At 37.1% G+C, this 13,408-nt stretch overlaps 1 protein-coding gene across 1 annotated transcript in view; it reads right to left on the bottom strand.

The window, feature by feature from the left end:
• The window catches only part of POLN (DNA polymerase nu), a 331,195-nt gene that overhangs the window by 313,042 nt on the left and 4,745 nt on the right, over nucleotides 1–13,408 (bottom strand). Inside the window, exon 2 of the mRNA XM_051966741.1 lies at nucleotides 12,670–12,695. Within this exon, the coding sequence (XP_051822701.1) occupies nucleotides 12,670–12,695 (26 nt within the window). The remainder of the gene's footprint in view (nucleotides 1–12,669; nucleotides 12,696–13,408) is intronic.

The following is a 13,408-nucleotide window of genomic DNA, read 5'->3' as shown; positions in this document are numbered from 1 at the left end:
CAAGATTAGAAGGGAAGCAACAAACTGGGAAAATATCTTCACAGATAAGGTTCTGATAAAGGCCTCATTTCCAAAATACATAGAGAATTGACTCTAATTTATAAGAAATCAAGCCATTCTCCAATTGATAAATGGTCAAAGGATATGAACAGACAATTTTCAGAGGATGAAATTGAAACTATTTCCACTCATATGAAAGAGTGTTCCAAATCACTATTGATCAGAGAAATACAAATTAAGACAACTCTGAGATATCACTACACACCTGTCAGATTGGCTAAGATGACAGGAAAAAATAATGATGAATGTTGGAGGGGATGCGGGAAAACTGGGACACTGATGCATTGTTGGTGGAGTTGTGAACAAATCTAACCATTCTGGAGAGCAATTTGGAATTATGCCCCCAAAATTATCAAACTGTGCATACCCTTTGATCCAGCAGTGTTACTTCTGGGCTTATATCCCAAAGAAATACTAAAGAAGGGAAAGGGACCTGTATGTGCCAAAATGTTTGTAGCAGCCCTGTTTGTAGTGGCTAGAAACTGGAAATTGAATGGATGCCCATCAATTGGAGAATGGTTGGGTAAGTTGTGGTATATGAATGTTATGGAATATTATTGTTCTGTAAGAAATGACCAGCAGGATGAATACAGAGAGGACTGGCGAGACTTACATGAACTGATGCTAAGTGAAATGAGCAGAACCAGGAGATCATTATATACTTCAACAACGATACTGTATGAAGATGTATTCTGATGGAAGTGGATTTCTTTGACAAAGAGATCTAACTCAGTTTCAATTGATCAATGATAGACAGAAGCAGTTACACCCAAAGAAAGAACACTGGGAAATTAATGTAAACTATTTGCATTTTTGCTTTTCTTCCCGGGGTTATTTATACCTCCTGAATCCAATTCTCCCTGTGCAAAAAGAGAACTGTTCGGTCCTGCACACATATATTGTATCTAGGATATACTGTAACCTATTTAACATGTAAAGGACTGCTTGCCATCTGGGGGAGGAAGTGGAGGGAGGGAGGGGAAAAATCAGAACAGAAATGAGTCCAAGGGATAATGCTGTAAAAAATTATCCTGGCATGGGTTCTGTCAATAAAAAGTTATTTAAAAAAAGAAAGAAAAGAAACATCTACCTGACCATAAATACTGCAGAAAATTATTTGAACCAAGTAGAATATGTTCTCAATCCTTTCTTGGGAGCAGAAGAGAAAGTACAGCCTTTTCCTCCTCCCACTTCCATTCTATGTTCCTGAGAGACCAAAGATGATAGAGAAAGAGGCAAAGTGACTGACAAACTGTGGGATGGGGAGACACCTAACAGAGTGATAAAAGCATTCTTTAGGAGATCAAGAGACTAGATTCTAGTCCAAGCCTTTCTTATCCAAGTGTCTATTGTAATTCATTAATCTATACAATGCAAAAAGGCATCTCAGTGATGAGGGAAATTTATACTCAACATCAAAACTATTTCCCAATAATACAAACTATAATTTGTAATAAAAAAGCCATGTAATAAAATTTCTATCACTTTATAACAACTTTTTCCTAAATAAAATGCATTAGTACAAATTTTCACCCAACACCCAGAAAATAAACCATGAAACATAACTTGAATTTTTATTACTACTAAACCAAATAGCTTGAATGTACAGGGTATGGACATTTATTTTTTTTAAATATTACTATAAAGCATTTAAGTAACTTTGCCTTAAGGACTAAGAAAGCAGAAATGAGTTAACATTACACACATCACTGCATTTGGAAAATGAATAATCAAGATTAAATTGTGAAATGTCTGTTATAAATCACTATTTTGCCATCTCTACTTAAATACTCTTATCCTAGAGATAGGTGTTGGTACAGTGGATAGAGTCCTGGTTCCAGAGTCAGGAAGACATCTTCATGAATTTGAATCTGATCTCAGCACTTACTAGCTGTGCCACCCTGAACAAATCACCTAATTCTGTCCACCTCATCTGTAAAATGAACTGAAAAAGAAAATGGCAAAAAAAAACAAACCTCTAGAATCTTTGCCAAGAAAACCATAAATGGAGTCATGAAAAGTCAGACCAATTGAAAAATTCAACAACAACAAAAATTAAATAGGTGTGTGTGTGTGTGTGTGTGTGTGTGTGTGTGTAGTACCATAATTTAGAGATGCCTTGAAAATAGTTTTAAGAAAATATTTCAAGTCCAACAAGAATTTTCTCGATCTATAATACTTAAGTGTATATTTAAAATGTAATCAAATCAGATTGTTACCAACTTTGCGATGCTAAAAGTTCATGTCTGAAGAATTTTCTAATAATAACTAGATTTTTGCTAAGTTAAAGAGATTTCTATTAAGAAATGAAATTTGATCTGCAGCATTTAAGTATATGTAGATAGAGGGAAAAAGAGATGATAATATTTATTAGTGAAAATGTTATTTAAAAATTCAATTACAATATTTAAAAGGCTGTGGGTCATAGTAGAAAGAATGGATTTTAGATTCAGAGGATTTGAGTTTGAACCCTAGCCTAGGTAATCTTGGGCAAAATACTCAACTACTCTGGACCTGAATTTATCACTCATAAAATGAGGAGTATGAAAAAGTTATGTCAGAGGTGACTCAGTTTAGAATCCTACTCCTAATCAATAGATAGCACAAGTCACAGATTCTTACTCTCAGAAAACTGGCCATTTTATTAGAATAAAGACTTTATGTATTATGTATATTCAAAGATATTAATAATATAGTGTATTAATAATAATGGTATAATAAAACATATTATACATAGTTAAGTATAAGAGATGTGGGGAGATGGGAAAAAACAGGGGAAATACATGGATAACACTGCATTTCTCATAAACTTCAGTTTCTTCTTCATCTATAAATTGGAAATAATGGCATATATCTACCTCACAGAATTGTTCAAGATTAAATAAGCTAAAATCTATCTATATAAAGTACTCTGTAAACTTTTAAAGTATTATATAAATGCTAGCTATTACTATTATTATTATTATTATTTATAATTCCAATTATAAAAGCACAGACAACAGGATCTTTCCTGGTCTTAATTTCCTCAACTGCAAAAATTACTTCATCAGCCAAATTTTACTGCTAAGAGTTCAAGTTCAGGTTTCACTACTTCTTAGCTATATGTTCTTGGGCAAGTCACAACATTTTGGAGTTACTCATCTTAATAGGCAGCTAGGTGGTGCATTTGTTATCTAGAATATTGGGCCTGAAATCAGAAATTTGATAGTTCAAAGCAAACCTCAGACACTATAATAACAATCTCTATTTGTCTATTTCCTCAACTGTAAATTGGGAATAATAACAGCACTTATCCTCACAGGATTATTGTGAAGATCAAATTAGATAATATTTGTAAAATACCTAGTACTGGTATACAGTAAACACTATATAAATGCTTATTCCTGTCCCTTCTCCTCACTTCTCTACCTCATCCAAGGCCTCATATATTTCCAATATTCATTGAATAAACAATAATCAATTTTGTCATCTATATTTAGATATAATGTTTTCTTGAAATCTCAGAAGCTCCCACTAGGTGGCAGAAAGTAGTAATGAGATTTAGTTTCTAAAAAAAAGAAATTCAAAGATACCATATTTAAGTGTTCTCAAAATCATCTTAATTTGCTACACCCTTATAAACTACTCTTCTTGACATCAGAAAGCACTGAATTTTGATGTAACTAAATTCTAGAGTTTTGTTTTAAAATAGTTATTCCAAATTAATATTTCAAGAGAATTTTAAATTTTATGTAGATATCTATCCATAATGAACTGACAGCATATACCAATGATATATGTGGATAAATAACATATCATTTATCATGAGAATCATAATTTCCATTTTCTTGATATTTTTTAATGAACACATTAAAGGCAAAATTATTCCTGCTCTGGCTGCTGGATTCCAAAAGATAATATCTCCCCACTGACTTCCCCAACATTGCTTTCTGATTTTCTTTCACTAGTCACCTTTAAGACCACTGGGAAACTGCATCAGCTTGAGAATAACACATTTATTTCTACTTATTTTAAACATGCCACAAACTGTACTATTTATTTCCAGGCACAAATTTCTTATTAAAAAGTTATTGAATTGAACTAAATTGATTTGTAACAAGATCAGGCAAATTAAAATATAGCTAAGAAAATATTAATTTTAATAAGCAATGCCTTTTTCTGTGATTATATATTTTTTCCCTTCTTCAATTTCTGCTTTTATTCATATTTTAGCTCTCTCCATACTGAAAAATGTCACTTGGAAATGGTAGTGTGATTCTGCACCACAAACAAAAGCTGCCTGGTTGTAATGGGCTGAAGCTTGAGTTGATGCACTGAAGTCCCCAGCACATGAGGCTAAATAGTAATTGGACCATATTCTATTAATATATATGCTTGGAGAAAGAATGGCCCCTGCCCACTCTTTGTGCAAGTCCTGATGGTTGTATAGGAAATGACATAAAGATGATTTTGGTGGGTGGAGGCAGAGGGGCAGGAAGAGAGGTAGAGAGAGATGGCTGGCTGGGTTCCTGTCAGGGCTGCACACATTGCTAATCCCCCTTTCCCTCCACAGAGAATAAAGATCAAAAATTTTCCTTCAACCTGAATTCCTGGCTCCGGCTGATTTTAAAATACACAGTCATCACAATTGGCACCCAATGTGGGGCCCAAGGACCCTACTTTCACTGAAGAAGTCTCCAGTGACCAGGAACTTAGGTGAGTATTGTAATAGACAAACAGGGAACTTATTTTCTTAAAAACTAAACTAGTAACCTTTTTTGGCTGAAATGGGACAGATGCTAGCTAAAGACATTATTACAGAATTTGGCTTTTGAAATCTTAATCCCTAATGACTGGAAATCTATAGCCAGGGTATGCCTAGAACCTGGACAAAACTACTTGTGGCTTTCTGAATATAGTGAGCTCTGTAGGATGCAAGCCCAGCAAAATAGTCAAAGTGGAGTTCATACTGCAATCACTTGTGACCTACTAACAGGTATAGGTTCCTATGCAGATGTCGCAGTACAAATTAATTATTCTATAGCAGCATATGAGCAATTGCTGCTAATGCTATCAAAGTGTGGGCTTCTCTCCACAATAAAGACGACAAGAGTGAGGTCTTCACAAAAATAACACAAGGGCCAAATGAATTCTTTGCTGACTTTGTGGGACATTAGCAGACAGCTATCATAAGAACTAATGGTGAAATGCAGTAACAGACATTTTGATACGGCAACTTGCTAAGGAAAATGCTAATGAGGTTTGCAGAAGAATTATACTAGGACTGCACAAGGATGCTCCTTTAGAGGAGCTCATAAGACGCTGTGCCACAGTGGGCACAAATGCCTTTTATAGCCAGGCTGTGATGCAGACTTCCCAAGATCCCAACATGGGAAGACAGGGTCCCTTCTGGCAAGGGACTTCCAGAGAGACTCGTAGATGTTTTCAGTGTGGAAAAGGAGGATATCTGAAAGCTCAGTGTTGGCATAGAGACAGAATGAGAAAACAATACCCCATGTCCAAAATGCAACAGAGGCTTCCATTGGGCCTCAGAATGTAGACAGATTCAGGGAAACAAGATGAGGGGCCCAGCCCTAGGGCCCAAGGCAAAAAATACTTGGGGCATGATAGCAGCTAATGGTGCACCCAGAGAGTGCCTAGAAGTCCAGTACCCAGACATGACCAATCAGCCAGGAAGCCATATGATGGGAAAAAGGGATTACAATTGGGGAGAATAGAGTTGTATGCAGTTGGGACAACTGAGCTATCCCCTGGAGAGGTGAGATCTGTTCCTCTCCAGCCTATGGATCCCTTGCCTCCAGGCACAGGAGGGTTGACCATTTCACTTCCTGAGAGCTTTTACAAAACAGTGTCCATCCACACACTGATATGGGAAACTGGGGAATGTGTAGATAATATCCCAGTCACTAATACAGGTAGACAATGTGTGACTTATCACCCAGGAGAATTAGTAGCATCAGGTTTACTCATACAGAATCCTAATAAGCAACCTGGTGATAGTCACCCAGATTCTGACTCCAGACCACAAAATTCAGGAATATACTGGACAGCAGCTGTAACAGCTGACCGATCTATGCTCACAATCTATATAAATGGCCTACCATTAGAAGGATTGGTAAACACAGGTGCAGATTGTAGTCATTAGAGGTGCCAACTGGCCCAGTCACTGGCCAAAGATTAAAGCAGACACCTACATGTCTGATGTAGGAGGATCAATAGCAGCTGAAGTTAATGCTGCCCCTATGAGATGGACTTTTGAAGGCAAAATAGGAGTTTTTACTCCTTTTATAGTTGGAAAAATCCCCATCAATCTGTGGGGAAGAGACATTTTACAGCAATTAGGGTTGAAAATGAGTACTTTGGTTTTTTAGGCAGGACTGCTGTTGAAGGCTTGCTAACACTTTCACCAAGAAGACTTACAACCTTCTCTAAGTCCTTGGAATTCCCCAGTATTTGTTGTAAAAAAGAAATGTGGAAAATGGAGGATGTTGACTGATTTAAGAAAGGTGAATGAACAGATGGAAACTATGGGAACTCTTCAGCCTGGATTTCCATCTCCTACTCAATTGCCTAGAGAATGGCCTCTTTGGGTTATAGATATTAAGGATTGTTTCTATTCTATCCCTCTGGATAAGGAGGATATGAAAAGATTTGCCTTTTCAGTGCCAGCATTAACTTAGCTGAGCCTTATAAAAGATATGAATGGGCAGTTTTGCCACAGGGAATGAAAAACAACCCCACTATGTGTCAAATGTATGTTGCTGCTGCTCTTGCTCCAGTATATGGATAATATATTGGGATGTGCACCTGAGGAACAAATGTTAGAAGCATGTCTACAAAAGACCATAGAAACACTAAGGAATTACAAATTGTATATAGCTGAAGAAAAAATTCAAAGACATGTTCCTTTTCAATATTTAGGATATGAAGTATACCCTAAGGTGCTTACAGTACAAAAACTGTCCTTAAGAACAGAGAAGCTAAACACCATTTCCAGAAATTGATAGGAGATATCCAATGGATGCGACCAATGTTAGGCTTGACTACTTATCAATTACAATTGTTATATGATATTTTAAGGGGAGACAGTGCTTTAAATTCACCATGCCAGCTTACAAAGAAACTCAAGAGGCTTTGAGAGAAGTTGAACTGGCCTTATCCAATGTGGTTGAAAGAGTCACTCAAAAACCCTTGGAAATAACAGTTTTTGTTACACAAGAGGCACCCACAGCAGTCCTTCATCAAGGAGACAGTGTGATAGAGTGGGTGAACCTCCCTGCACAACCAGAACAAAGCCTTACTCTTTACTCGGTGCTTGTGGCTAGAATTTTATTAAAGGCTATTAAGCGAGCAGTACAATTATCTGGGACAAGACCTGACAAGATATACACTTTCTATACTAATACACAAATTAATGTGTGATATGAGACCATCACAGAGTGGCAAATTCTATTAGCCATGGCTCTAAATTTTATACGTGGGTCTCCATTAAAGATAACAAGACTATTACATAATTGGTGATGGATTCTTGAAGAAAAAATTTCTCTTAAAGGACCAACTATCTTTACAGATGCATCCAAACATATTTGTGCTGTATACTCTCATGACTTAACTATAAAGAGAGTAGTCAGAACTGCTTTTCAGTCCACAGCAGAATGAATTGTATGCGATCATTCTAGCTCTTATTATCCAGGAGATGTAAATATAATATCTGATTCGGCCTATTCAGTAGATATGGTACAAAGAATTGCCACAGCCCAAATAAAATTTGAAGCCTCTAATATATATCAGCTCTTTAAGAAACTTCAAGAGCAAGTGAGAAAGCATCTCCAGGTAAGATTTATATCTTGCATGTCCACGATCATAGTGGACTTCCAGATCCCATTTTTTATGGTACTTCAAAGGCAGATGGCCTTCTAACTATTCCAAGAAGCCCAGGAATCTCATTCTAAATATCATCAGGCTGCTCGAGCTTTACATTTACAATTTGGAATAAAAAGAGAGGAAGCTAGGAGCATAGTAAAAGCCTGTATAGTTTGCTTTCCTTTCCACACTCCTATACTGCCTCCAGGGAAGAACCCTTGTGGTTTGAGACCCAATGAAATCTGGCAAATGGATGTGACCCATTACAAATCTTTCAGTCACCTGTCTTTTATCCACATCATGGTAGACACCTTTTCAGGATTCACTTTTGCAATACCAGCAGCAAAAGAGTCAGCCCGAGTGGTCACTGAATTCCTCATACAAGCATTCGCAATTATGGATGTGCTACAAACAATAAAAACAGAAAATGGTCCTGCATATACCTCTAAACATTTTGCACACTTTTGTGCACAGTAAAAGATTTTACACACCACTGGCATACCTTTTAATCCCCAAGGACAAGCAATAGTAGAGAGGAAAAACAGACATTAAGACACTCCTCCAAAAACAAAAGAAAGGGGGAGCCACAGGTAACCCTAGAGAACTTCTAATTCTAACCTTTTATACTATTAACTTCTTGATTTTTGACAAAGATGCACTGACTCAGGCAGACAGGTTTTATAAGCCACCGGAAGGGCAGTGTGCAGTGCAAGCAGCTCCACTATCTTTAGATTATCACCAGGTGATGTGGAGAGACCCAGAAAGTGGTGAATGGAAGCGACCAGATAGGCTAACTGCTTGGGGGAGAGGGTTTACTTGTATCTCTACAGATGGAGAAGGAATTAGATGGGGGCCAATGAGCCGTATTCGCCTTGTCCATTGCAGAGAGACAGAGCAGACCCTTGAAATAAAGAAGACCCAAGAAATATTGGGGGGTTCTGTTGCTGATTGAGCTCACCATTGAAAGAGCATGGCAATTATGGCATCTGACTCATGGACTTCAAAAATTGTTGGACTTCAAAACCCTCAAGAATCATTGGATTCTCTGAGACATAAGATTGTTGTAGGACTTGAAAACCCTCAGGAATCATTGGATTTTCTGAGACATAAGACTTGAAAGCCCTCAGGAATCATTGGATTTCCTGAGAAATGATAAGACTGTTACAGGACTTCAAAATCTGCTGGAATCATTGGATTTCCTAACACATAAAAAGACTTTTGCAGGACTTCAAAAACTTGGGGGGATCATTGGATTCCCTGACATGTGAAGCAATGGACAATAGATTGGTTTTGGACTATCTCTTGGCTGCTGAAGAAGGTGTATGTGTGACTGTTGTTTACATAACCTCCTTCTAGTTCTTCTGGCAATCTTTTACAACACCATGTTGATTTATATTGTTTGTTATACTGCTACTTGCGTGTACAATTCATGTTTGTTACAACACATCAAGCCTGCACTGACTGTGGGGAGGGTCATCACTAATAGCCTCTGCGTTATTGCTATGTGCTTGTGTAATACCTCCCATGATGATGGGTTTGTGCATAATAAAACCCTTCAGCCCAGAAACCTGCTAGGAACCCCTGCTTCCCTTTGGTGCTTTTCATCTCCCTTCCTGAGATGTCAGGGAGGGTGTGATCATCTCCTTTTTAGTGCTTTCACCTCCCTTCCTGAGAAATCAGGAGGGTGTGATCACCTCCCCTTGGGGGCTCTGACCTCCCTGAGGAGTCAGGAATGGCATGACCACTGTGTTCTAAAACAAAAGAAAGCGGGAGATGTAATGAGCTGAGGCTTGAGTTGATGCACTGAGGTCCCAAAAGAATGGCCCCCGCCCACTCTTTGTGCAAGTCCTGATGCGTTGTATAGGAAATGACGTAGACACGATTTTGGTGGGTGGAGGCAAAGGGCCAGTAGGAGAGGTGGAGAGAAATGGCAGGCTGGGTTCCTGTTGCGGCTGCACACATTGCTAATCCCCCTTCCCCTCCACAGAGAATAAAGATCAAAGATTTTCCCTTAACCTGAATTTCTGACTCCGGCTGATTTTAAAATACGCGGTCATCACACCTGGTCACATGTGGTAAACTCTGGGGCTGCCCAACAAGCTGGAATCAAATATGCCAAGAAAAAGAGGGTGCCATCTGGGCATTAAGGTGAGCAAGGTGATAGACATCAAAGACCCTCAGATGGGATGTGGAGATGGCTATTTAGTCCAACTTGTCCCTCAAAACAAACCTACCAAAACATTCCTGACAAGGATGCCAGCTTTTGCCCAGAGGCTTCACCTTCAGTGAGGTCATTACACCAAGCCTACAAATGGCTTGCTCTTAATCTTGCCCTGTAGGGTCAAGCAAAAACCCAAGTCTAATCTCTCTTCCCCAGAATGCTTTTTCAGTAGCCCTCAGAACTATCATTGCCGCAACCACTACTACTATTTTCTTCCTCTGACCATTACTGGATGATTGTTTCCTTGGAGTTTAAGAAGCTGTTTAATTTTTGAAGAGTTTTTGGTTTCAATAGCTTCTATACCTATTGCTTAGATTCCAGGATTTCCTCTTCTAAATAACATTCTTCTAATCTTTTGCCTCCTGAAAAAAAATCGGGATTCTTCTTTGCCTTTGTAGGTTCTTTTTCTATTTTTTTTTTAACCTTAAAGCACTCCTTCCACTCTTTCAAGGAACAGTTTTGTTATTGTTTTATTTTTTTTACACAGCATATAGAGAGGTGTTTCTCCAGATTTTTCACAGTCTCTGCAAGAGGGCAGAACAATTCACTTATTTTTGCATTTAGAAATGTTATTTGATACTGTTTTCAGCAATCAACAAGTATCTGTTAAGCACCCATTAGGCTACATGCTTGAGAAAGAGCACAACTAATGAAATAATTTCTACTTGCAAAGAGGGAGAACAAGTACATATAAAACTAAAGACAATATAAAAGTTTATATTTATAAAATTTATCTTCTACATATATAGTACACACACACACACACACACAGAGTAGTTAAATATAAGGTACCAGAGGAAGGAAGACCTTATGAAACAAGGGGAATTAAAAAAAAAACAAAAAACACCTTTGTGGTGTTTTGAAGGATAAGAGCTATCCTATAAAGTGGAGGTAAGGAGAAGGTGCATTCCAGACATGGAGAACGACCAAAGCAAAGACATAGAGATGATAGATGAAGTATACTAAAGAACACAGAGGAGGCCAGAAATAATACTTTCTACAACCCAATAAATAATTTCCTTCCTCTTGGTAGATTTTCAAGACCAATTCTCTTGTTAAATTTCAGTTTAGTAGTTCCTAAGGAACTACTTGAGTTTTTATATATATACTCATTTTGTATGAGTTTTATGGAAGGTTTTATTTATACTCATTTACCTATCTTTTCTCCTAAACAAAAGTCAGCTTGTGCTGTTGGAATTGAGAGGAGAGAGGGAAAAAGCATATTGGAAAAAAAGAGAAGAGTTCAGTTGGACAAAAAAAAAAAAAAAAAGGTAGGGGGTGAGTCCCTTAAATGGAAGGAACTTGCCATTTGTTTGCAGAAAGAAAACATACTGGCTGACTAAATCCTGAGTATTTGGTACCCTAAAAGTTAATTATATGGAGAAGTAGAGTGAGGGAAGGAAAAAGGAAATAATATTTCATCTTGGAAGCCACCTTTTTTGGCTGATTTTTTAGAAGTGAAGACAAACTCTGTTCTCTGTTGCAGAGAGCATTTTATTGTTTAAAGGAACATCCTACTTTTACATGATGTTAATTACTGAATGTTTTTTTTTTCCCCAAATCTATGGCTGCTTTAAGGCAAGGTCATTTTTTCATACCAAGGTCTCCATCTGTCTTCAGCAAATTATGTAATGTTTATCTAGGTGCATAATGATCTTCTTGTTTAATGACTATGATATAATTATTGTTAATACTGATAAGGTTCCTTTATGTGAGATGAGATATTCTATATTCTGTATGAGTTTTAACTGATTGTATTGAGTCATCTTAAAATGTACTTAAAATGTATTTAAAGGGACTCTGAAAATAATAGTTTTTGCCTTTATCCCTCTGAATATTTTTTTTGCTATAGACAACAGGTAATTTAGAATTTTTCTATGTATTGGGCATTTTAAAATCAAAATGATTTATATAAAGTTGATCTTATAAACCACCTACTTAGATATGAAAGATAAGCTGTAAACTTTCTGGGATAAATGTCTTACTGTTATCAATGTGAGATTGTACTAAATACCTGTTTAGGATTCATCTGAAGCTTTGATTGATGAGATTTGTTCTTAGAGGTAAAATCTCTTGGGACTATAGCTGATAACATTTGGGAGTTTTAAATTCAGATATGACTGTCTGATAGATCATCAAGCCAGTGCTCTACCATCTGAAAGGAACTGGGACAATTACCTGAAGTAAAACTGAGTTAAGGCTATTTTATCCTGTGTCATATATGTGCTGAAGAATCAGCTTTGACTGATTATATTATGTTACAGTCATGTCTCTGCTTTTTCCTCCTATAGTTGATTTCTATAATCAGAATAGTCAATAGAAATCATTAATACAATTCAATTATGTAATATCTTGCTGTTTCCAATCTTATTATATGTAATCTTTATATCCTAAACAACTAGACAAATGAGTATTTAGCCTAGTCATCTACTAGTTACTAGATATTTGTGTCTGTAGGTATTTAGGTCTTAAACGTTTCTAAAATACTGAAAGAACAATTGACACAATTGTCTGTGAGCTCTAACTGCTGTTTTGTTTACTAGGACTACAGCTGACACATCTTTAATATTTGTCTGTACTGTGAGATGTTTCCTTACATGGGAAGCTGCTGGCCAATCTATATTGGCTTCTCCACATCTTGTAGCAGTCCTTATGAATCAGTCTTTCTATCTCAGACTTTTCTAACCTTTATTGGTTAAGTATTTTTTTATTCCAGATTTTGGTCAAGTTGCAGCTATATTGACCTGCTTCTGGGACCTAGATCAGCCCATTGGATGCTTCCATCAGTTCCAGTTTACCCCACAAAGATGGGATCCTGTAGGACCATTCAGCACTGTACCCATTCTCAACAGGAAGCAGTTTCAGAAGATGAGACCATTGACCCTGCCCCTAATGGACTTTGAGTCCCATTGATTTGGGAGGAACTGGAACTGGTTGATGAATGACTGCCACATTCTGATTGGGTCCTCTATTACAATATTTAGGATTTAGGATGTAATATATTGGTTAAAATTTGGGTAACTATTGCTGAAAAGAATGCCTATAGTATTTATCTGTATTATCTAATTGAACACAATGTTCCCTTCAGAATTTGTAATTATTTGAGGGATCTTTAGATAAGTTCACAGTGGAAAACCCCTACTGTACTAGTGTGTTATGTGTAGGAACTTTAATTCACTTTCAGGAGTCATATGTGAGATGTCTATTTGACAATTGGAACCCCTATTTATTCCCCCTTGGATGATTCCTTTGATAAAACAAAGG

Source organism: Antechinus flavipes, chromosome 6 (genome assembly GCF_016432865.1).
Source record: "Antechinus flavipes isolate AdamAnt ecotype Samford, QLD, Australia chromosome 6, AdamAnt_v2, whole genome shotgun sequence".
In the NCBI taxonomy this organism is placed as follows: Eukaryota; Metazoa; Chordata; class Mammalia; order Dasyuromorphia; family Dasyuridae; genus Antechinus; species Antechinus flavipes.
This window is presented reverse-complemented; position numbering and strand designations above follow the sequence as displayed.